The 26,679-nt window shown below is 43.5% G+C and overlaps 1 protein-coding gene across 3 annotated transcripts in view; it reads left to right on the forward strand.

Moving 5' to 3' along the window:
* Nucleotides 1-1,086: 1,086 nt before the first annotated feature.
* CAMP (cathelicidin antimicrobial peptide) overlaps nucleotides 1,087-26,679 on the forward strand; it is a 36,163-nt gene continuing 10,570 nt past the window's right edge. The window contains exons 1-3 of one of the 3 annotated variants that reach the window (XM_033934440.1): nucleotides 1,087-1,639; nucleotides 5,906-6,004; nucleotides 13,081-13,161. In XM_033934440.1, coding sequence (XP_033790331.1) covers nucleotides 1,451-1,639; nucleotides 5,906-6,004; nucleotides 13,081-13,161 — 369 coding nt within the window. In that variant the 5' untranslated portion in view covers nucleotides 1,087-1,450. The remainder of the gene's footprint in view (nucleotides 1,640-5,905; nucleotides 6,005-13,080; nucleotides 13,162-26,679) is intronic. The other 2 variants (XM_033934441.1, XM_033934439.1) reach the window with 2 other exon arrangements.

A 26,679-nucleotide genomic window follows, 5' to 3' on the forward strand; every position in this document is an offset into this window, starting at 1 on the left:
ACCCCTATCCCCATCCCCTCCTGCCCTCGGCGCACCTCCAGCCCAGCGCATGTGCCTAAGGCCCTGCCCATAGGAGGGGCCTAAGGCTACTGGGCCAATTCCGGTTGGAACAGGCGCCTCAGGCCCTACCTGTGGGTGGGGTTTGAGGCACCTGGACCAATCAGGCCCTAAGGCCCGCCATTTGATGGATGGCTTGGGATCCGTCTGTCCGGCCAACTTACTTTCAGGTACGGGGTTGTTGGGGGTGGGGATGGTGTCGAGGGGTTTGCGGGGGGGGGGGTGTCTCACGGGTCGGCAGGTGGGGGACCATTGGGGGTTCAGGGGGGCAATTGTGGGAGGGGGTGTGTGCCAAGGGCAGGAGGGCCTGGGATCCCTCCCACCTGTATCTTAGTGGGGGTGGAGGGTAGGAGGGTAACCTGGGCAGGAGCGGTTGGGCTTCCTGGTCTGGGCGTTTAAACAGCTGAACGTAGAGGTAGGCCATTATTTTTTTTAAAAACCTCCTTTTGGATGTTTTTTTTTTATAATGGACATTTTCCCTGCTTCTACTTTCAACGTTTAGGGCCTTAGGCCAAAAGGGCAGTTAGACATTTTTTATTATTATGCACCTCCACGCGTATTACAACAATAAAATAGGGGTAAGAACAGAATTAAAAACAACAATATTAAACAGACAAAATATACTCAGACGAACAAGACACAAAGTAAATATAATAAGAACAAAAAGGATAGAGGGAGAACTATAATAAATACAGAAAAGAGAACATATATGGGAAAAAATAAAAGGACTAAGGGGTTCAATAAGAAAAGAGTAGTAGCATAGTTAGCTGTTGGCATCAATGAATAAGAAGCTTTTTAAAGCTCCTTTAAATTTATCTAAGTTCTGCTCTGTCCGAAGATAAGTTCCTGATTGGATAAGGCCCGACTTAGTGCAGGAAGAGGCGGTCATAGCATACCACGAGTGATTTCCTGCACTCACGGTGCTCCGGCTGCTCTCCCGATGCCATCTTCAGTCTCCCGCATGAAAAAACGTATTCGCGGTTTTTCAAGATTCGCGGGGGTTCCTGAAACGGAATATCGGGGGAGTACTGTATATCAAATAAATTAAACTTGTGGCATTTTGAGGGAGGGTCAGGAAGGGGCATAGGTTTTGTTTTTTACAAAAATGCAGCCAAATACTTATGTGGGCTCTGGCCCGATAACATAAGATGAACAGGCGAATATTGAGGGGACATGTGTCACTTGTGCTGGATGTTGATTTTTTTTTTCACTTTGAGCTGTCCCTGAAGGTCTGGAAATAGAGAAGTTAAAAAAAAGGCATTGGGAAACCAATCTGTGTCATACGTTTCTGGTAAACATTCCCGAGTGAGAGATAATAAACATAGCAAATAAAAGGAGCTCTCTGAAAGGAAGCAGCAAGTATAGCTTGAATTTGATCCAAAGACGGAAAAGCATGGAGAGTTGGTTAAAAGTTGCCTTGGTGTTCAGTGTGGCTACAGGAGTCAACCTTGTGGAAGCAACTCCAATATTTCAGAACATCCAGGATGCCAAATCTATTGCACTAGCCATCGGCGTTTACAACAGTCAAGCCAACAGAAACTCGATCTTCAAGCTTCTGGAGGCAGATCCCCTTTATAGGCTGGTAAGAATTAACAAATGGCTTTTCAATATAGGATTAAGCATGTAATATAACAGGAGGGCAAATGAGCAGATTGTGATATACAATGGTATATTAGTGCAATATACCTCATATTTCTGTTCACTGAGCAGGGTCATCACGAGAGTTATGCAGGTAGCATGGCCACAAAGGAAGGCGGGTGCAAAAATCACTCCTCCATCCATTGCCTCCACTATGTGTAGGGTGGGGGGGAGCTAGAGGGTGTGTCACATAGGGCTTGATTCTGGCTCAGGATATCCTGCCAGTGTGAAATGGCAGATATCTCTGGGCAAGATCTGAGCTGGCAGCTGTCTTCAGATGCCTAAAAAAAAAAAATAAATTGCTGCAATGTCAAAACAGAGGCTAGGGCAGGGGCTATGCAAAAATGGCACCCCCACATGAGACCTGAAGAGATTTCAGAATTCTTTGCCGCTGATTAAAGAGGCCATTTTGGCTATCGACTTTCCCGACTCAAAGAAAAAAGTCCACAAACCTTTTTTGCCCCCTGAAAAGAGCTTAGTATACCCTGAGAATATCGTGATCACAGAGCAATCAATCAGGAATGGCGCTGGTGATGAAGAAAGTGGAGGTCTCACACACAGCATCCAAAGCAAAATGTACAAGAGCCAGATATCTTAAGTGGTCAGACCATTGCCAGATATTTTTGTCTCATAAGTTAAAAAAAAAGTCTCTCTCTGATAGGGAACAGAGAAATGGTTCATGCTTTGCAGCTAGAATGTTCCTATTGCTCAGCATTTCAGAGAAACTAGATAACACTAGAGCAGGGGTCTCAAAGTCCCTCCTTGAGGGCCGCAATCTAGTCGGGTTTTCAGGATTTCCCCAATGAATGTGCATGAGATCTATGTGCATGCACTGCTTTCAATGCATATTCATTGGGGAAATCCTGAAAACCCGACTGGATTGCGGCCCTCAAGGAGGGACTGGGATCCCTGCACTAGAGGGAGTAAAAATAACTGAATGGGATAAGTGCCCTACCTGCCACCTCTTATGGGAATCTACTTAAGTAGTTCTCCTCTCAGAATGCTTACCTTTTAGTTAAGTATTAAAAAAGACCCCCCTCCCCCCTGATTTCAGTATATTCAAGTTACCCATACAATAGTACTAACAACTCATAAATAAACCAGTCCCTATACATTATCCTTCTCCCACCCCCCTTCCCTGGATGTGTAAAGTATAACCAAAAGTAAAGGGGAAAACCATTCAATAAGAATCAATAAAATTGGTCAATGGACCCCACGCCAGATTAAACCACTTAATATTACCTCTTTGTTCAGACATCATTTTCTCGTAACGATAACACAAGCATATTGGATTCCACCAAAAAGTGAAATTTAAGCGGTCACAATTCTTCTAGTTTTTTGTAAAAAAAAAAAAAAGTCTTAGTTACTATTAAAGTGAAGTTAGGAAAGTCCAGTGTTTATTCCTGGGATAAGCGGCATAAAATCTGTTTTACACTTTTGGCATCTTGCCAGGTACTTGTGACTTGGATGGCCAAGGATACTGGGCTTGATGGACCTTTGGTCTGACCCAGTTTAACAATGCTTATGTTCATCAAATCAGTCTGGACACTATACTGTTTTAACCTTTGTAATCTCTGAATCCAACGCACTGATATTAATCCACACTTACTTCAGTGAAAAGAAGCATGAGATCCAAATTTTGTTCCATGTATCTATAAATTCCTCCTCATCAACAAACAATTGTGACCGCACCTGGAATACTGCGTCCAGCATTGGTCTCCATACCTAAAGAAGGATATAAAACTGCTAGAGAGGGTGCAGAGACGAGCAACGAAGCTAGTGAAAGGTATGGAGAACCTGGACTACGAGGAACGACATAGGAGACTGGGGTTGTTCTCCCTTGAGAAGAGGAGACTGCGAGGGGATCGGATCGAGACTTTCAAAATACTGAAAGGATTTGACAAAATGAAGCAGGGAAAGCAGTTATTAAAATGTCCAATGTGACACGGACAAGAGGACATAGACTGAAGCTGAGGGGGGACATGTCCAGGACGAATATCAGGAAGTTCTGTTTCACACAGTGAGTGGTGGACACCTGGAATGCTCTCCCAGAGGAAGTAATTGCAGAATCCACCGTTCTAGGATTTAAGGGTAAACTAGATGTACATCTCCTTAAGAGTGCCATAGAGTGATAGGGGTAAGGGTAAATTAGATGCACATCTCCCTTGAGAAGCATACAGTGATATGGGGACTAAAACTATGCCAGGGTACACCTGGCGGGGCCTCCGCGTGTGCGGATCACCGGACTTGATGGACCCAGGGTCTGATCCGGAGATGGCAATTCTTATGTTCTTATGTAACCCTCTAAGAATCTGTTCCAGTTTACAATAATCGATTAGGGAAGAACCATTTATCTGAATTCTAGTGATATATTTAAGCTTTGATATGATAGCGGATAAGTCTGGCACTGGAGCAGACGATTCCTCCTGTACTCCAAACATGGAGCAATCTTGAGGCACATCAGCTGCTTGTTCCATGGAGAAACCAAAAACAGTCTGCCAGGAACTGGAATGCAGTATATCGGATTCAGAGATTACAAAGGTTAAAACAGTACTGAGTCCAGACTGATTTGATGAACAATATAAGGATGTCATTACATCAATTAGTAAATATAGAGACAGAATGTAAAATGTGTCCTAAAGTTTCTAGAATCTTGAATCTTTTGAGAGAGACTCAGATGCTAGAGCAGAGGTTCCTAACACGCGGTCTGAGTACCCCGTGGGGTACACGAACCACTGTCAGGGGGTATGCAGCGGCCTTCCTTCCTTCTCTTTCTCGTACACTGTGCACACTTCATAGCATTGGCAGTCCTGCATCTCCCTGCTTTTCTTCTTTAGCAGTAGCAGCGATTCCAATATGGGTCAGCCAAAGGCAGCCTCTCTTTTCTGCGTCCCACCCCTCTCCAATGCATAGGAACATAAAAATATAAGAATAGCCTAACTGGGTAAAATCAATGGTCTATCTAGCCCAGTAGCCCGTCTTCACGGTGGCCAATCCAGGTCACAAGTACCTAGCAAAAACCCAACCAGTAGCAGCATTCCATGCTACCAATCCAGGGCAAGCAGTGGCTTCTCCCATGTCTGTCTCAATAACAGACTATAGTCTTTTCCTGCAGCAAACTGTCCAGGCCTTTCTTTAAACCAGCTACGTTAACCGCTCTTACCACAATCTTTGGCAATGCGTTTCATAACTTCACTATTCTCTGAGTGAAACTTCCTATTCAGCCTGAGCAGAACATGGCAGAAAAGTGGGTTCAGAGTCAAGCGCAGGCAGGGTGTGGCAATCGCCACAACTGCTAAGGGAGAGAGGGAGGGAGCTGCAGGACTGCAGAAGCCTAACCTAGCTAAGCCTGGCTTGCTTCTTCCAGACTGGGCAACTGGAGGGAGGAAGGAAAGAAAGGGAGAATTGTTGTACAGGCAGGGGAAAGGGAGGGAGAGATGCTGCCTAGGGGGAGGGGGAGAGAGAGGGAGAAATAGTCAAGGGGATCAGGATGGAAGAGATGCTGCACAGTGAGGCAAATCCGTACTACGCCAATGCAAACAGTTTATATGAGTCTTAAATATCGCAGATCATGCCAGCTGTGTCTTGGTCTGTATGCCAGTTGCAGTGACCTGTATTTGTTATGTTTATGGACCAGGTAGTTACTGTTTAACAATAAAATGTCTATTTTCAAAATCTCTGCTGCTTGGAGCTTGGGGGTACTTGGTTGGAAGGATCCTTAGATACCAGGAGGTAAGAGTAAAGCCTGAAACTGGGGAAGCTCTGCAGTTTTGGACCAAGGAAGGGCAGATCACAAAAACCTTACGGTGCATCATTTTTTTGCTTCTATCTAACCAAAAATGATGGGGAGAAAAAAAAAATCTCAAAAATCTTGCCTTGCTTGTCAATTGAATCAAGTTAGCAAAATCCACTGGTATTACTATGATAGCAGCAAATATATTCATTCACATCATATTGCAAAGACCAGCAAAGCAAGATAGAATTTTAAATCATATCAATCTGTCCTAATTTTGAAGAATAAATCAGTGAAATGTTTCCACAACTTGAACTGGCTGCCTCTGCTTTTCTCCAAGCGACTGTACCTGGAAATGCAACACCAGATATCAGTATGAGGCCAATCTGATGTTCGTTCTTGCTCTACTGTATTTTATAAGGTGTTCAGGGCCTAGTCACCCTTAATCTTCACTGAATTCTGTGAGTTTCTTCTCAGGATGAGTCTGTTCAGCAAATGACATTCAGAATTAAAGAAACGGTGTGCCAGAAGTCAGAGAGACAAAGCATGGAAGAATGTGACTTCAAAGATGATGGAGTAAGTAACCTAGGGTGAAGTTTACTAAGCTGAATTAAGCAAGTAGCATGAGTTTTATCACACTGTAGACATTAGCTTGGACCCACACTAATGGCTAACGCATACTAAAACCAGTCAGTGAGGTAAAAATCTTACACTAGCTTCATAGATGTGGGTTATAGGCATGACGGTTTATTATTTATTACAAAATTTGCTATACCGCATTTTCTGGGCTCGGGTCATTGGACATTCAGGTTGCTGCAGCTCACTAGCAAGCTTGACTGTCAATGGCGCAACTGATCTTATGTCTACCTCAAGGCCTGTCATCAAGTGCAGACGGACTACCGGCAATCTGTTAGTGCAGTCGCCACCCTACATTGTAACAATAAAACCCCATCCAATACCCCCAATCAAGCCATAAGCCCACACACACATCAAGGCCCCCACAGTGAAGAACTCCTGAGCAAGATCTCCCACCCACTCCCAATCCAGGCCCCTGCAAGTAAAAACCCACCCTATAGGATCCTCCTTCAGACTGATTCTCCCCCAAATCCTCCCCCTTCCCCCTCCCTTTGAGACTCACTCAGGGAATTAGTCTGGCAGAATGGAATAAGAGCAGCTACCTTTGCTTTCACCCAGTCTGGCTCTGGGTTTCGGATCTGGCATCTATGTCCCCCCCCCCCCCTCTGTAATCTTCTAGTAATAGAAACATAGAAACATAGAAGATGACGGCAGAAAAGGGCCATAGCCCATCAAGTCTGCCCACTCTAACAACCCCACCCCCTTGAATTTACCCCCCTAGAGATACCACATGTGTATCCCATCTCCATTTTTACCCTGCTAGAGATCCCACATGTGCATCCCATTTCCTTTTAAAATCCGGCACGCTGCTGGCCTGAATCACCTGAAGTGGAAGTTCATTGCCACTAGAGGATAATCCCTTCATATAAAGGTAAGTACAGACATATCACAAGAAGCATTTCTGGAGACAACAGCTGCCGCAGGCTGATTTAGATCAGATATTCAGTGCCACGCCAGATCCAGCTACCAGCAGATAGCTATATTAACTTAGAACAGTCTTTTATCTGTCCTAAGTTAACTGGTTAGCCACTGCTGAATATCTGTGGCATCCAGTTAACTTCCAGATCCACCCTCACTTCCAGAAAGAGTAGCCTAGTGGTTACAGCTACAGCCTCAGCACCCATTATTATACTGTTGCCCAATTCTCCACCTTTCCTAATCTCTGAAAACATTTCTTCACCTGTCTGGTGGGACGGTAGTATAACCCTACCTTTATATTCCTTTCCTTCACACATGGAATTTCTATCCATATGGATTCCACACTGCTATCTATGTCATGCAGAATGTTTATTTTACGAGATTCAATTCCCTCTTTAACATATAGCGCAACCCCACCCTCCAATTTGATCTACTCTATCCTTGCGATATAATTTGTACCCAGGTAACACAGTGTCCCATTGACTGTCCTCCTTCCACCAGGTCTCTGAGATGCCTATTATATCTACCTCATCATTCAGTGCTATATACTCTAATTCTCCTATGGCTTCTAGCATTTGTGTATAGACACTTCAAATTGTGTTTTTTTCCTTATAACTACAGGCTACTGAGAAAACAGGGAAAATTTGAGTCTTTTACTCTGCCTTCCTCTTAGACTCTCCTGGCTTTCTTTCAACATTATTGGAACCTCTCTACTGGGACTCCCTAAATATCCTGTTTCAATAGTATCCTCCAAGGGTACCTCACACCGAACCATCTACTCCTGGGCGACTGCTGGCTTTCCCCCGCATTTCAGTTTAAAATCTGTTCTAACTCTTTTTTAAACGCTAGCGCCAACAGCCTGGTTCCATCCCGGTTAAGGTTGAGTCCATCCTTTTGGAACAAGCTCCCCCTTTCCAGAAGGTTGCCCAGTTCCAAACAAATTTAAATCCCTCATCCCTGCACCATCATTTCAACCACGCATTGAGACTTCGGAGCTCTGCCTGCCTCCTGGATGTTGCACGTGGAACTAGGAGCATTTCTGAAAATGCTACGCTGAAGGATCTAGATTTCAGAGCCTAAATTTGGCTTCCAGAACCTCCCTCCCATATTTTCCTGTCATTGCTACCTTCTGTACTTGTACCAAGACAGCTGTCTCCTCCCCAGCACTATCTAAATCCTATCTAAGTGACACGTGACCAGGTGGTCCTCATGCCCGCCAGCCACCCAGCTATCTACATACCTAATGATCAAATCACCAACTACAACAGCTGTCCTAACCCTTCCCTTCTGGGTAGAAGCTCCTAGAGACTTATTTATTTAAAAATGTATTACTCGCGCCATCCTCTAGTTCTGTGCGACTTACAGAATAACATTCATAGTTAAAACACAAACAAAATATCACACATATTGTACAACAGCACTTTAAAATAACTGCTTGCTAAACAACCTTCTTACTGCCCATAAAATCAGGAAGAAAAGCTGCATCTGAATAACTGTCTTCAGTAACTTCCTAAAATGTAATAAAACTGCCGCTTTCTTTACTTCAAGAGGTAGATTGTTCCATATTACTGCACCCTGTTGAACCGGAACGTAAGCAGGTAGGGCTGGTCTCAGGACACTGGTCTTTGACCTGGGGGCCACCAAGGGAGTGGACTGCTGGGCACGATGGGCCACTGGTCTGACCCAGTGGCAAATTCTTATGTTCTTTTTTTTTTTATTTTGAGTTCAATAGTTTTTTATTGAGTATTTTTAGAAAATACAGGAAGCAGTTCAAATACATGAAGTCAAAATAAAGCTTTCTGTATAAAGAGCATATAAATCTATATTTAACTATAGAGGAACATAACAGTGAGAAAGGTTCCTACTATTAGAACTGCATGTGAAGAGAATATAAGAAGAAAGTGAGGGAGAACAACAGAAAAAAGGGAGAAAGATGAAAGAAAAATAAAGAAAAGGAAATTAAAGAAAAGGAAGACAGGAGTGTCTACGAAGCAGAACGTACATAGGTATCTAGGAATGACCAAGGTGATTTGTTAAACCTCAAGTTCGTGAGGGTTCTGGATGTAATTTTTTTCTCATATGCATATGATTCAAATCTATGGTACATACACAGAGAGTTCCACCAAAAAGTATATTCTTATGTTCTTATAGATCAAACAAAGTGAAGTGAGGCACAAAACTCTCCGGTAAAGTTAGAACAGTTGAGGAATGTAAAGAACTTCAAAGGGACCTGAACAAACTGAATGAGTGGGCAATTAAATGGCAGATGAGCTTCAATGTAGAGAAATGTAAAGTCATGCACATAGGGAAAGGAAACCCAATGTACAATTTCACGATGGGGGATGGTATTGGGGGTAGGCAACCTAGAAAAGGACTTGGGGGTTATGGTGGATAAAATCCTGAAACCGGTGGCACAATGCGCGGCGGCCTCAAAAAAGGCGAACAGAATGTTGGGTATTATCAAAAAAGGTATCGCTACCAGAACTAAGGAAGTTATCCTCCCGCTGTATAGGGCGATGGTGCGACCGCATCTGGAATACTGTGTTCAATACTGGTCGCCATACCTTAAGAAGGATATGGCGATACTTGAGAGGGTCCAGAGAAGAGCAACAAAAATGATACAGGGCATGGAAAACCTTTCGTATGCTGAGAGACTGGAGAAGCTGGGGCTCTTTTCCCTGGAAAAGCGGAGACTTAGAGGGGATATGATAGAAACTTTACAAGATCATGAAGGGTATAGAGAAGGTAGAGAGGGACAGATTCTTCAGACTGGCGGGGGCAACAAAGACTTGAGGGCACTCGGAAAAATTGAAGGGAGACAGATTCAGAGCAAATACTAGGAAGTTCTTCTTCACTCAGAGGGTGGTGGACACCTGAAACGCGCTTCCAGAGGAGGTGGTAGAGCAGAGTACAATTTTGGGTTTCAAAATGGACTTGGACAAATTCCTGAAAGAAAAGTGGATTGAAGGGTACAAATAGAGGGTTACTATACAATACAAAATGCTTTAGAGTAATAGATCACTTACAGGTCATTGACCTGGGGGGCCGCCGCGGGAGCGGACTGCTGGGCATGATGGACCTATGGTCTGACTCGGCAGAGGCGATGCTTATGTTCTTATATTCTTAATTCGGGCTTGCACAGGCAACCAGTGCAACCGAACCAAAATTGGCATAACATGTTCAAATTTTTTAGAACTGACAATCGATCACTGCATTTTGAACTAGTTGAAAGGCATTAACTACATATTTTGGTAACCCCAAGTACAGCGTATTGGAATAGTCTAAAGTTGGTGTTATAATGGCATTGATTACAGTGTGAAATTCCCCTACTGGAAGAAAATCTCCAGAAGATCTCCATGTCCTCTATGCAAGAGGATATTGCATCCCCTGGTGGGCAGGTCCTGCTGCAGGATTATTGCCTACTTCACCAGGGTGATGCTCTCCTTTTAGGAGACCTCTCCCCTCCAAGGCAGCACAGAGGCTACCAGACTGGAGGTGGGACTTCTCTACAACATCCCTGTAGGTCTCCTCTTTGTACTTTTCTGTTTCCCTCAGCTCCTCCAAGTCTGTTACTCTAGCCTCAAGGGAACATACTTGTTCTCTGAGAGCTAGGAGCTCTTTGCAGCGAGCACACACATATAACTTCTCGCCAACCGGTAGAAAAGCATACATGTGACACCCAGTGCAAAAGACTGAATAGCAACCCTCTTGCTGAACTCAATGAGCGTCGGGAGCAGCGCAGGCCATTCAGCGCGGCTCTCTGTGCTAAAAACCGCTAGCACAGATTCGAGGAAGAGGGGGATCGTTTCTAGCACTGCTTTCACCCTCCCTAAACACTCCCGAAAAGAAAGCACATGGAATGTTAAAGGGAAATTGTTTACATATACCAGTAGTTATGATAGTCTGTAACAGTGGAGAAAATCCAAGTTCCTCCTTGACTGAGCATGAATCACTACAACTCTACTAAGAGACAAGTTACTGGGATTTCCTTTCTTGGTTGAGCAACATGTCTTTCAAAATGAATGCTGCAGTGATCACCTGGAAAACAGTACTGTAAATAATATGTAGTGGTGAGTCACAAAGAGAACCTCAACCTACTACTACTACTATTAATTTTTTTCTATAGCACTACCAGACGTACGCAGCACTGTACAGAGTCACAAAGAAGGCAGTCCCTGCTTGAAAGAGCTTACAATCTAAATAGACAAGACAGACAAACAGGATGTCATGGATACAGTTAAGGGGAACGGTTAATCTGCTGGCTGGGTTGGTGGGCAGGTGGGAGTACAGGACAGTCAAGCCATTGTGACATCACTGATGAGGTTGGCTCTTATTGGTGGAATGAGGCATTATGACATCACAATCTCAACTCTGCTTCCCAAAGACAAACAGGATGTCATGGATACAGTTAAGGGGACGGTTAATCTGCTGGCTGGGTTGGTGGGCAGTGGGGAGTACAGGACAGTCAAGCCATTGTGACATCACTGATGAGGTTGGTCTCTTAGGCATTGGTGGAATGAGGCATTATGACATCACAATCTCAGCTCTGCTTCCCAAAGACTAAAACTCTTCACACTACCACTACTACTATGAATTATTTCTATAGCACTACCAGACACACACAGCACTGCACAGTCACAAAGAATACAGACAAGACAAGTTAATAGGCAGGATATTTGCCTGGAGGGATAACAAGTAATTGCTTAGCAAAGAATTACTCCAAAACATTAGTGTGTAGTTGTGTTCTTTATGCATTTTGCCTGTCTAAGTCCTAGACTCTCTCATATTAACTTTGACTTTAATTAGCTTTTGGAATTTTTGCTTAACCTAACCCTGCTTGTTTTGATGCTTATACATAGTAGATATGTACTTAGGGGGCAATTTTTCAATAAGGCGCCCCAGTAATGCTGGGTGAAATCCTATTCTATGGACACTTGTGCACCCAAGTGTCCTTATTGAATGCTGGTGAATATTTGGATACCCAATATTGGTGTATATTTAGCTGCCCCCATTTACTTCTGCTATAGACCTGGTATAAATGGGAGCCCCTATATGTAACTGGTACATAAACAAAACTGCAGTAGAACATACAAGGAGCAGGAATTTATTAAAAAGTCATAAAAACACGTATGTAACAACCAAGCCAAATTCGATTCAGAACCAGGCTTCAAGAAATGCTTAATTGATCCTCAGATGCACCACTCCACGTTCAAACTTTATCATAACGTTAAGCTTGATGTGCAAAATCTTCCCTGGATCAATATATTATAATTCATAATAGATTTAAATATTTTATATATAAACTGCATATAAGTTAACTATTCAAGTGTTATAAAGTGCTAACTTTAAATAAATATTTAGTCAAAACGGCTTAGCTTTAATTGTGTGGTCGTTGTAGGGACTTCTTGTGCCAAAATGTTTCACGATGAAACGCTTTATCAAGGCTGGGTCCCTAATAATATAATGCCATCAATCTTGACCACTAAAAAGTTAGTGGTCAAGATCAATGGCGTTATATATTACTATTTTGAATTAATGTTTATTTAAGATTGAGTGTGATTATCGATTATATAAAAACACGTATAACATACATATAATTTTAAAAAATCCCAAAACTGGTCCTAGTATTCAGTTTTTAGATTTTTTTTATTATATGTAAGTTATATATGTTTTTATGACTTTTTAATAAATTCCTGCTCCTTTTACGTTCTACTGCAATTTTGGTATTGTTTTCTGCTTTGCATTTTTTCTGCAGTTGTTGGTTTCTTTTGTCTTGCTGGCACATAAGCAACTTATAGTACTCTTCAATTTACCTGCCTAAATGGCTGGATGAAGATATTTGAGGCTACCTTTGAATACCAAGGACCTCTCATTTGGATCAAACTGCCAACAAACCTAAGACAACCCACCATGTACCTGGAATTCCGGAAGAAACTAAAAACATACCTCTTCCCATCTTAACCCTTTCTCATCCTTCACCCCTTCCCCTATAACCAACTCTCCTTCGAACGAGATAACTTCAAGTATAATTGTGGTATATAAGACACTGTATTGTATTGTTATTATGGTAAGAATGATACTTTGCTTTTCTTTTGAAGCTAGTGAAAACTTGCTTGGCATACTTCAGTCAACAAGAACCTCATCTAAGTGGGCTCACGTGTCACACTGTGACTCAGAAGGTAAGATAAGCATAGAGAACACATTTTACATCTTTGCATTTGCTTCAGTGAGGGTAGAAAAAAAGGAGAAAGGGGAACAATAGAGTGAAGAAATGATAAACAGGAGCCTGGAGGAACCACACATTATGTAATTGGATAATTTTTTTTTCATGTTGGCTTTCTGGGAGTCTTGAATAGTTGTGTAAACCCTCCTTCTTATAAATGAGATAGGCGACAGCCTAGACCCTGCCCAGATGATGGCAGAAGGACCGGGGCTAGACTAGCTTTGAAGCATCAGGCTGTTCACTCACTCATTCCAATACCAAAGACTACACCAGACACTTTTTGTAAAATTATTTTTGTAAAATTTTTAGGAAAGTAAAGAAGATGATATTTCTCTTGTATTTCACTGTGATGTAGTCTCTTGATGATGTACACCACATCGATCTGGAAGGTATTGCGGTCTAGAAATGTATTTTAATGTAATGTAATGTACTTTACCCGCAAACCAGAAATTTACTGTCTCTCAGCTGATATACTGGTACATAGGATATCCTTTTTTTCTTCTCTGCTTCCAAAATGTTGTTGGAAAAAAAAACCTTAGCAATCTTTACAAAGGATAGGCTTATGGTATTCATAGAAGCATGACAGCAGATAAAAACCAAATGGCCCATCTAGTCTGCCCATCCACAGTAACCATTATCTCTTTCTCTCTCCGAGAGATCCCACATGCCTATCCCAGGCCCTTTTGAATTCAGACACAGTCTCTATCTCCACCACCCTTTCTGTAAAAAAGTATTTCCTCAGATTACTCCGTAGTCTATCACCTCTTAACTTCATCCTAGGCCCTCTCATTGCATTTTCCTTTCAAATGAAAGAGACTTGACTCTGACTCCATCCTTTTTATATCTGTTTGAAGGTGTAGCCTCCAGAATTGTACACAATATTCTAAATGAGGTCTCACCAGAGTCTTATACTGGGACATCAATATCTCCTTTTTCCTACGGCCATACCTCTCCCTATGCAACCTAGCATTCTTCTAGCTTTCATATAGTAAAACAATACAGATCCCCAAAAAATGTACAGTTTGTAATAGTAACCTTGTTCTCTGTGCAAAGTTCTTATTTATTACTCCCGTTTGCCATAGATGTGGGTTTCCATAGGAATAGAGTATGGGTTACCTGGGTGGTGGTGGTGCTCATCCTGAGATCCCCTTACTCCTCTCAATGAAACTCCATGGGATGAGAAGAGTCCCTACTCTTTCCCCCTATACCAAGTCAGCACCAGGTTTTGAACCTGGAACTTGCCTCAGTCTCTGACTTTATAGGCAAGTGCCTATAAAGTTTAACCCAGGGGTGTCCAAACTTTTGGCTTCCCTGGGCTGCATTGGCTGAAAAAAATGTTTCTGGGGCCATACAAATGCGCAAACGCTGCAGCAAGACGGTAAACACCCAGGGGCAGCAGAGGAAAACACTGCATCGCCCTCGACTGGGGCCGCACAAAGTACTTTTATGGGGCTGCATGTGGCCCTGGGGCCGCAGGATGGACACCCCTGGTTTAACCTGAGTGGTATAGACAGACTGAATTTTTATCTCTTTCAGGTGTCAGCTTTAGGCATAAGCACACAGGGGCTCTCCCTTAGATGTATAGCAGGGGTCTCAAAGTCCCTCCTTGAGGGCCGCAATCCAGTCGGGTTTTCAGGATTTCCCCAATGAATATGCATGAGATCTATGTGCATGCACTGCTTTCAATGCATATTCATTGGGGAAATCCTGAAAACCCGACTGGATTGCGGCCCTCAAGGAGGGACTTTGAGATCCCTGATGTATAGTCAATGGTGGTAGAGGATATTTAGCACCAAAAACAGAGCTTAAATTTTCTTTGGGAGTGTACCTTCTGCCACTAAAAACACTAGGGTTACCATATTTTGGGCCACAAAACCCCAGACACGTGGCTCCGCCCTTTTCTACCTCTGACCCCACAGTTTTGCCCCAGCCCCACCCAGTTCTGCCTCCAACCCTGCCTCATTCCTCCACCAGCCCCACATAGGCTCCTCTCATCTTCCCCGATGACCTCCAGCCGTATCTGGAGGGCCTTGAGCATGCACGGATGTGTGTGACGTCATCCACGCATGCTCAGAGGCCCTCCAAATGTGGCCGGAGCTCATCGGGGCTTTACAAAACCCAAACAAACTGCTAGGTTTTGGAAAGTTCATCTGAGTACCTGGACAATCCTCTAAAAAGAGGACATGTCCGGATTTCTCCGGATGTCTGGTAACCCTTCAGAAAATCCAAGAACCATCTTGGCTTCTAATTGGGTCTAACTCCAGATGGTACCAGATATGAGCTCCTGATAGTTACTGGTGCCAGAATGTTTGCAGAGTCCCCTGGACAAAGTAGGGTGCAGGAAACTCAAGCAAGAAAAAAACATGAGGTCAAAAGAGCAGCCTCTAACTTCTAGGGCTGCAGATAGCTGAAAGAAAAACCACAACACTAATGATGCACTTTTGCAAGCTGCCAGCCAAGCAAAGCTACCAGCTACCACTGGATATTCAACTGAAGATCTTAAGAAACAGTAGAAAAATATACAGAATTCAAGCAAGAATACTATTTAAATTCTACTGTCTATTATTTAAATCCATAAATGGTGACAGCCCAGCCTACTTGAACAACCGCCTAATCCAAACTACCATAACCAGACACAGGAGAACCCAGACACCATTCACATACCCTCCAATCAGAGGCATCAAATGTAAAAAACTGTACGATGGCCTTCTAGCCATACAGACAGCAAAACTAGACCGCCAACTCTCCAATCTACTAATCACGACCCCAGACTACAAAACTTTCAGAAAAGAAATAAAAACCCTGCTATTCAAGAAATCCATGAAGACTAACTAACACCGTATGAAACATTTCAATCCTCTGAAGCAACCCACTCTACTCGGTAACACCTCTGGACATGTCCAGAAATCCTCTTCTGTAATCCGCCTTGAACCGCAAGGTAATGCAGGAATAAAAATCACTAATGTAATGTAATGTATATTTTTCCCTGTTGCTACAGCTGGACTAGCACATGAGTAGATAACTGCTTGGAAGGCTACAGATCAATGATTGTTAACTGTCTCTAGACAGTTACAGGAAAGCTATATGTTATGGCTGAACTGTTTAGAAACATAGAAACATAGAAAAAAGCAGCAGAAAAGGGCTATAGCCCACCAAGTCTGCCCATTCCAAGTATCCCCTCCCCTGAATTTACTCCCTTAAAGATCCCACGTGAGTATCCCATTTTCTCTTAAAATCCGTCACGCTGCTGGCCTTTATCACCTGGAGTGGGAGTCTGTTCCAATGATCCACTACTCTTTCGGTGAAGAAGTACTTCCTGGAGTCGCCATGAAACTTCCCTCCCCTGATTTTCAGCGGATGCCCTCTGGTGGTCGAGGGTCCCATGAGCCAGAAGATATCATCTTCTGACTCGATGCGTCCCGTGATGTACTTATATGTTTCAATCATATCTCCCCGTTCTCTTCTTTCCTCAAGTGAGTACAGCCGCAATTTTTTTAAATCTTTCTTCATACGTGAGATCCTTGAGCCCCAAGACCATCCTGGTGGCCGTTCGCTGAACCGACTCGATCCTCAGCAAGTCCTTTCGGTAGTGTGATCTCCAAAACTGAACACAGTACTCCAAGTGAGGCCTCACCATGGCTTTGTACAACGGCATCATAACTTCAGGTCTCCTGCTGATGAAACCTCTGCGGATACACCCCATCATTTGTCTTGCCCTGAAGGAAGCCTTCTCCACTTGATTGGCAACCTTCATGTCCTCACTAATGATCACCCCTAGGTCGCGTTCCGCCGTGGTCCTAACCAAGGTCTCACCATTTAGTACATAAGTTCTACGCGGGGTTCTCTTACCCAGGTGCATTATCTTGCATTTTTTAGCATTGAAGCCTAGCTGCCAAGTAGTTGACCATTGTTCCAGCAACAGTAGGTCGTGTGTCATAGTATCAGGTAATAAGCTTTTGCCTACTATGTTGCAAAGTTTGGCGGCGTCGGCAAACAGTGATACCCTTCCTCTAAGTCCTTGCGTCATATCTCTTATGAATAAGTTAAATAGAATCGGGCCCAGGACCGAGCCCTGCGGCACTCCACTGATCACGTCCGATGCTTCGGATGGGGTACCATTCACCACCACCTTCTGAAGTCTACCGCTCAGCCAATCCCCAACCCATGTAGTTAGAGTGTCTCCTAATCCTATCGATTTCAGCTTGTTCAGTAATCTTCGATGAGGGACGCTATCAAATGCTTTACTGAAGTCCAAATATACCACGTCCAGTGACTCTCCGGCGTCCAGTTGTCTAGTAACCCAGTCAAAAAAGCTAATCAGATTAGATTGGCAGGATCTACCCTGGGTGAACCCATGTTGGTGTGGATCACGCAGTTTTTCTTCGTCTAGGATTGTGTCAAGATTCTGTTTGATCAGTGTTTCCATGAGTTTGCACACTATAGACGTGAGACTCACTGGTCTGTAGTTTGCTGTCTCTGTCCTGCAGCCCTTTTTGTGGAGTGGGATTACGTTGGCGGTTTTCCAGTCCAAGGGGATCCTTCCTGTGCTTAGGGAAAGATTGAAAAGAACAGATAATGGTTCTGCCAGGACTTCCCTTAACTCCCTGAGCATTCTGGGGTGTAGGTTATTCGGTCCCATGGCTTTGTTTACTTTGAGTCTTGATAGTTCATCATAGACCCTACTGGGCGTAAATTCGAAATCTTGAAACGGGTCTTTCTGGTTATCTCCCGTCTGCAGCTGTGGACCAGCTCCCGGCGCTTCGCGGGTGAACACTGAACAGAAGTATTTGTTTAGTAGTTCTGCCTTCTCAGAATCTGATTCCGCAAAGTTACCGTCCGATTGCTTCAGGCGTACTATCCCATCTTTGTTTCTTTTCCTGTCACTAATATAGCTGAAGAAAGATTTATCCCTTTTCTTAATTTTCCGTGCTAGCTCTTCCTCCATTCGGAGTTTGGCTTCTCTGACTGCTGTTTTGACAGCTTTAGATCTGTCTAGATAGTCCTCTTTCGCCCCCTCTCTGCCAAAATGTTTGTAGGTGATAAATGCGTCTTTTTTCTGTTTAACTAGGTCTGAAATTTCTTTACTGAACCATTGGGGTCTTTTGTTTCTCCTGCGTTTACTTACTGTCTTTATGTATCGGTCTGTTGCTTCGTGTAGGATGGACTTCAGAGACGACCACATATCCTCCACATTGTCAGATATTGCTTGTTTATGTAGCTCCTGATGGACAAAATCTCCCATGCGGTTGAAGTCTGTGCCTCTAAAGTTGAGAACCCTTGTTGCTGTGTTTGTCTTAGGGAAACCTTTCTTGAGGTTGAGCCATACCATATTATGGTCGCTGGAGGCCAGTGTGTCTCCTACTGAGACTTCCGTGACGCATCTCCGTTGGTGAGAACTTGGTCTAGTAACACCTGGTCCCTGGTGGGCTCCAATACCAATTGCTTGAGACGTGCACCCTTTATGGAGGTTAATATTCTTTTGCTGCTACCCGTAGTCGCGGAGAGTGTGTTCCAATCTGCATCTGGCATGTTGAAGTCTCCTAGCATTACTGTGTCCCCGCGCAGTGTGATGTTCTCTATGTCCTTGATTAATTCCATGTCTTTGTCCTCCTGTTGCCTGGGAGGTCTATATATAACCCCAAGGTATAGGCATTTTTCATTCCCTCTGGCCAGGTTCACCCAGAGGGATTCCCCGGTGTATCTAACATCTGTGATTCTGGTGGTTTTGATTTGTTTGTACTGAAGGACAGTATATCAATTATAGATAAATACACCAGCTACAGACCTGATGTAAACCTGGGAAATGCTAAAGATACACCCATAATTTATCCATCGGTATAGCAAGGAAAGGAAGCGCCCAGGGCGGTGGCACCCAGCATCTTCATGCAGTTTACCCCCGAACTCTTCCCTGCTGCGCCATGTGCCCATCACACAACCAGGAAGTGACATCAGAAGGAGAGCTGGGTTCTCGGTCAGTAACCACCAAGACAATTCTTACCAGACAGTTACCAACCACCAAATGCCACCTTGAAACTTACCACCTTGCCACTTCTCACCACCAGACAGTTCCCACCCACTCATGATGGACAATTCCCCTCCATGACCAGACATATGCCCAATAAAAAATAAAAACCTAAACCACACCTATTCTACAAGAAAACTTACCCTAACACTTGGGGGTTGCACATAACTCAGAGTTTTCCCTTAACCCTAACATTCGGGGGCAGCACATACTTGGGATATCCCAACGAGAGGCATAGAGGGATATGGGTGACTAAAATTACGCCGGGTGTACACCTGGCTGGGCCTCCGCATGTGCGGATCACTAGACTTGATGGACCGAAGGTCTGATCCGGAGATGGCAGTTCTTATGTTCAATGAACCTAAAACTCGGAGGCTGCAAATACTTAGAGTCTCACTTTACCCTAAAACTCAGAGGCTGCCCATACTCAGAGTCTCCCCCTAACACTAACATTCGGGGGCTGCATATACTCAGGGTATCCCCTAAACCTAAAACTCAGAGGCTGCACATACTCAGAGTCTCCCCCTAACACTAACATTCGGGGACTGCACATGGAAACAGCCCGGTGGGAACCAGGTGATTACTGACCTGATACCAGAGAGCTAAGACCGGTGTAAGCAGCAGGTAGGAAACGCTGTTTGCTTCCGAAAGACTTTTAAAGACGCAGAAGGGTGGTGAGGAGGAGAAGTAACGGTGGCTCCGCCACCCAGGATAGTCTGCACCCCCCTGCGCTCCCTCACCACATCACTGAATTTATCATATTCTATAAAGTACTTGCATGTGTGGGCCCCACTCAGGCTCCACCCTCTCGCCCTTTCAAGTACGCACTATGCAAGATATGCACTAGAGAATGACACGGGGAAAAAAATCTGTCCCCGTCACCGCCCCGTCACCGGCCCACCATCCTCTGCACCGCCCCGTCACCGCCGTTCCCTTCACCGCCCCGTCACCGTCACCGCCATCCCTTTCACCGCCCCGTCACCGCCACTGCCATCCCATTCACCGCCCCGTCACCGTCCCCGCTGCATCCATATAAGCCTTAGTACTGTAATATTTAGCTTATTCCTTTCTTATAAATCAAAGTTCCTGCTGCTGAACTAGAGAAAGAGATGTTCAGCTGGCAGGGCTTTGTTTATAAATTTTTATCAACACAACTAATATACTATTTTATCCTAAAGCAAAAAATAAATAAATAAATATAATTTTTTTTTCTACCTTTGTTGTCTGGTTTCTGCTTTCCACATCTTCTCATTGAATTCCTTCCATCCACTGTGTGTCTTCTCTCTGCGTCTTCCATTTGCTGTTACTGTGCCTCTCCCTTAACCCCCCCCCCCCCAATTGGTCTAGCACCCATCTTCTTCCCTCCGCTCCTGCATAGTCTGGCATCTGTCTTCTTCCCACTCTGTCTTCCACATTTCCCTTGGGGGTCTGTTCCTCTCCACCCTCCTTCAATGTCTGTTCTATTCCTTTCCACCACCACCCTTCCCTCCCTCCTTTACCATCTGTTCCTTTCTATTACCCTTCAGCTCCTCTCGCGTGGCCTATCTACCTTCCTTCCTCTTATTTTCATGGCACGTTACAATGTAATTTGTGCAAGCCACTGGAGCCTGCAAGCTCGGTCCCTGTCCCATCCCCACAAACCATCTCGCTTCTGTGCTCCTATTTTCTCCATTTCTAATATCTCCCCTATGTATCTGTCATTGCCCCCCCCCCCCTGTGTCCATATACCATCCCCTTGGCATGTCCCCTTTATGTCTCTGTCCCTATGCCCCATGCACATAATTTCCCCTCTTTCTGTTACCTTCCTGTGTCCAGATTTCCCCTATCTTCCTCTTCCATACCAGTGTGTCTCTTCTTTTCAACCCCATCTAGCTTTTTTCCCTCTTTCTTCCCCCCCCCCCCCCCTGCTTCTAGCATCTGGCTCACCTGCCAGTCCTTCCCTTTCTTTCCTGCTGTGGGTTTTTCTTTCCGACTTCATCCCCTTGGCCCAGAATTATTTTCCCTTTCACTCCCTCCTTCCAATTTGAGCCGGGAACACTAGCGATCGCACGGTCCCCGCAGCCACTACCTGCCTGCCCAATCGATTCTAGTGTTTAGCCAGCTCTCTCCCTTCTCCTCACCTTAGTTTATAGGTTTTCTTTTTCGGCGACCTGCACGCTTTCCCAAAGAGCCACACACGCGCGGCTGCTCAGTGTTCAATCTTCTGCTCTGCTGCAACTTCCTGTTTCCGGTTGCGTCAGAGCAGAAGATTGAACACTGAGCAGCCGCGCGTGCGCGGCTCTCTGATAGCGTGCGGGTCGCCGAAAAAGAAAATCTACAAACTAAGGTGAGGAGAAGGGAGAGAGCTGGCTAAACACTAGAATCGATTGGGCAGGCGGGTGTGAGCTGCGGGGACCGCGCGATCCTTCATGCCTCACTGCGGGAACAAGACCATTCACCGCCCCGCGGGCGGTGAATGGCCTTGTCCCCGTCGCCGCAGCGACTGCTAGTTTTCTTCCCCGTTTTCGGCGGGTGACCCGCGGCTAAAATGCGGTGGCCGCGGGTAAACCGCCACCGTGTCATTCTCTAATATGAACTGAGCATGCACTGGCGGCTAGAAGCCAGGGGGGAAGGGAGGAGATACAGAGGGAGGGAGCGAGGCAGAGAGAAAATGTGTGGGCCCACCAAAAATTCACTTTACACTACTGTTACAATTCAGTGAAACAGTGTTCACCTGGGATCTTTCCATTCCAACTGATAAAAAGCTGGATGCAAGACAACTAGGCATACTACTGAAGGAGAAAAACACCACAATGGCATCGATTTAAAGAGGAGCCAGCCCCAAGCAGTTGCTCAGTAAATTGTGTGGAGAGGGGAAAGATCCTCAAATCCCAAGAAATGAAAATCCAGGACCAAGAAATTGTGGCAGAAAGACACAGAATTATTTCCCTTTGTTTTGGGCCACAGTCTTCTTCAAAAAGAATTTCCATGCACACCTGGATAAGTCCTTTGAACAGAGGAAGCTCTCTTTGGCACAATGAAAGCACCAAGTCAAGCATTAGCAATAAATTTGAGAGGCTGAAATCATAGGCCACGTACCCTGGCTTAGGAATGAGGTTCATTGCTGTCATGGTATGTACATAACTAATGTAAATATACTGTACTGTTGAAAATAATACTCAGAATTTGGAGCAAAAGTTCACACAGCATACTATCAAAATTAAATAAGGGTGGAAAAAAGCTTCAGAATCATAAGCAGCCTAAAACATATCACGTTCAAATATTACTCTCCACAGTTAAAAAATTCCACCAAAAAGGTTAAACAATAATTATCGCAGTGCAGAACCTGCTACATATAAACTGCCATATAATGCACAAAGACATTTAACAAATAACAAAGCTTGTGCCGGTCTCTAGGTCTCACTGTGTCTTGTCAGGTGGAACCGATGTTTCAGCCATCATGCTGTGGGTTTCTTCAGGGTATGCTGTGAGGTCTATAACTTGTCTTTATACTGTATAGTAGATATCCTACAAGCAACGGGATAGTTAGATTGGTTGGGGCTTGAGGTGAATGAGGTAGAAAAGTCCATTAGTCCGTTTGTCACCAATTTGAACTTTGGTAGCAAAGTCAGTTGACCAGCTGCAGAAACCCTAACAGAACATATAACCCAGCTTCACAGGGAGAAGATTTTTAAACTCACCAGACTTTTCCATTCTATGGGAAAAACAGACCAACTGATTTTCTCACCAAAATTCAAATTTGTAACCAACTGACTTTCCCACCAAAATTCAAATTGGTGACCAACGGACTTTCCTGCTTCATTCACCTCAAGCCCTAACTAATCATGTTTGAGGACAATCTGCAGACCTTACTGCATACTCTGAAGAAAGCCATAGCATGATGGCATAAACGTAGGTTTTACCTGACATGACACAGCAAGACCTGGAAACCTGCAATAAGCATGATGCCAGCTGCAGTAACCCTGAGAGAACGAATGACAAAACTCTTCTGCTGTCTCGCACAAAAAAACCCCAAAACAGACTTATCTGATTATCTTCAAGCGAAAAGAATTCAATTCTTTTAAAGCCAGAAAGAAAAACATAGTCTACCATCCGACAAAAATTCCTGTTCTTTCGGACAAACCAGTTGGTTCAGGGGAACTCCAAATTCAACTCATGCACAAAATTCTTCAAAATGACACCTGTGCTTAAAACAGACTGCAGGAAGGACGTCACTTCCGATTTCTATCTTCTGTGTATTCTAAAAAAAAAAAAAATCTCCCCATTCTGATATTATTCTAGAGACTTATTATTGTTATATAGATCTAGAGATACTGAAGATGGCACATTAACATGTGTTTTGAGATATTTTTTCTTTATCCTTGTCCATAAGTAAAATAATAAAGAAACATTGGAGAATTTTGGAAGTTGATCCCTGTTTTAATAAAGACATGTTGGCATTTAGCAGAAATCAGAATATGAAAGACCTGCAGATGTATGGACCAAACCTTTTAATGGTCAAACTGGGCATTGGAAATGTCATAGGTGTTTTTTGTAATATGATGTTTGAAGATGAATAAGCTTGTATTTCATCTAAAAGAAGAATTCTACTTATATTAACATACCCTCTCTTTTACTAATGCGTAGCGCGGGTTTTAGCTATGGCAGCGTCAGTAACTGCTCTGATGCTCATAGAATTCCTATGAGTGAGGGGGGTGCTGCTGAGCCCGCAAGAAATGGCAGCTTGATATCGGAGCTCCCGCACCTCATTAAATATATTAGAACTACTACATGCAAATCGTGAGTTGAATTTGATCTGAGCAGTAATTTAAAGCTTGCAAGGAATCGCATCTCAGCTATTCACTTTATTCGGGTGCGATGGCTGATAAAAAAGTAAACAAAAGGCATAAGCCGGAACCAGCCTCACCATCGAAGGTGCCATTGCCCAACAACAAAGGAGATTGTAATCGTGAAGTCTTGACAGAACTTAGAGAACTAAAAGAATTTGTAACTGATACCAAAGCCGACATAGATGAAATCAACGAAACACTTTCAGGTCTGACCGCAGAATTCACCTTGCTGCAGACGCGAGTTACCACACTGGAAGGCAAGATGGATGCCAACATACAAAGCATGTCTGAACTACGTAAACTAATCGTATCTCCCTACTCAAGAAAAAATTAGAAGACAGCAATAATAGGTCCCATAGAAGTAATATAAGACTACTGGGCTTACCAGAAAGATCGCATGATCGGGAAGGGATCTAGTCAAATACCTTGAATCACTAATTCCGAAATTGCTTGACATCACTTTTTCAAGAGAGTTTGATATTGAAAGGGCTCACCGTGTGCTGTCCTTTCACAACACTTCAGATCGATATCCTAGACCAGTAGTTTTCAAGCTGCTGAGGTACCAATATGTTCTAGATATAATGCAACGTGCAAAGATCAGAGCACCGGTGATGCAACGAAGGTGCCACCATCTTGTTTGTCCCCGACCTCAGCAAGAAGACTGCACTCCGTCGCAAATATCTATTATCCTAGCTCAAGCAGCTCAATGCTAAATTCGGTCTTCTCTATCTTGCAAGGTTGAGGGTGACTCTGAACCACCAAACAAAGGATCTTAGTAATCCAGAAGACCTTGCTGGTTTCATTGGACAGCTATCACCAACACCTATCAGGTTTGACTCAATAGCAGCTAAACCATATACTCTGTACTATTGCTTGTGGCCTGTTAAGGCTTCATGGCCCCTGCGATTGCTAGTTTTATACTTCATTATTTGCCTTACTAGACAAATAGTTACTATTATTGTCTCCAGATATATGATAACATTATTTTACAGCTTCTTTATATGCTACAGTACTGTTTACTCTCACAGATGCTCAGTTTTCAAAGTTGAATGGTTCTACAGTTATATTGTGTTATGGTGCTTTGCTTATCTACCTGCTGTTTTAGCTCTCTTAGCTGCACTCACAGTGTTTTTAGTGTGATCTTTATATCTTCATGATGTTTATTTCTTGGGCAAGTGTACTTTTATTATATACTTCAGGGTATTTCTGGAAAGTATATGTATTTTTCAAAGGTATATATTCTGTGCTATGTGTGAATGGTTTTTTGCTTCTTTTGTCTCTTAAAGTCATATCATTAAATGCTAAAGGGCTTAATAATAAGGTTAAGATGCATAAAACAATGACGTATTTAGAACAATACAACCCAGCCATTATTATGATCCATTAATCTTATTTAAATAAGATTGCTTCCGGGAAGGTTCACTTCTCCTGAGCACTGCCTACATATTTTTCTCCTGCTGTAGATAAGAGGGGAGGAGTGCTAACCATAATTAGGAAGAAAAGTAACCTCACTGTCATCTCTTCCTCAGCTGACCTCAATGACAGGTGGTTCAAGGTCATATTTAGTTGCTCTGGTCAAAGATATACCCTCTTCAACGTATATGGATCCAATGTAGACAATCCGGATATCTTTCATGCAATAGCTGCATCAATCTTGGAAGATGTTGATTCTCAACTCATTCTGGGTGGAGACTTCAACCTTGTCCTGGATTCCGTCCGTGACAGAAAATCTAAATCAAATTACAAGAAACCTATATCTTGGTATGACTTGCATGATATGATTAACACTCTTCATCTCATGGATACATGGAGAAATACACACTTATTAGAGGAAGCCTTCACCTTTTTCTCTTGTCCCCACCTTTCTTATTCTCGAATTGACTTTTTTCTTGTAAGCAACACATTGTGCTCTTCAATCGCCGCCTCTGACATTTTGCTAGCTATATCAGATCATGCGGCCATTACACTTCAGATTAATCTTAAATCTCCATATCTACGTCAGAAACACTGGAGATTTAACTCCACCCTGCTTCAAGACTCTTATTTTAAAGATCATGTCAGAGATGCAATCATAGAATACTTCAGGTTTAATAACCCTGAACACACATCTTGGACTTGCTGTTGGGATGCCTTCAAGGCATTTATTAGGGGCATCATTATAACCTACACAGCGCAATAAACACAAAGTTCAATGGGAAGAGACTCACAAATTAGAGGAGGAAATCAAGATGCTGGAGTCCCTTCATTAACAAACTTCTTTGGATGTACACATCTTAATTCAACTTAATAAAATCTGTTTTCAATACAAATTCTGCTCTTAGCAAACAAGTATCTCTTGCTATTTTTCAACAATCAGCCTCCTACTTTTCTGAAAATAACAAATGTTGCCACATATTTCAAGAAACGTGAAAACAGGACAACCATAACAAATATCCAACTGGAAAATGGCTTGTCATTAACAGACCCAGCAGACATATCACAAGCCTTCAAGGATTTTTATCAAAAGTTTTATACCTCGGATCTAAGTCAATCACAGCCTGAGTCTAAGTTTCTGGACAAAATACCGCATCCCAAGTTAGAGGCTGAGGATAATGCCATTTCTGATCTTCCTTTTTACACGATG

This window comes from Geotrypetes seraphini, chromosome 2 (assembly GCF_902459505.1).
Source record: "Geotrypetes seraphini chromosome 2, aGeoSer1.1, whole genome shotgun sequence".
Classification (NCBI taxonomy): Eukaryota; Metazoa; Chordata; class Amphibia; order Gymnophiona; family Dermophiidae; genus Geotrypetes; species Geotrypetes seraphini.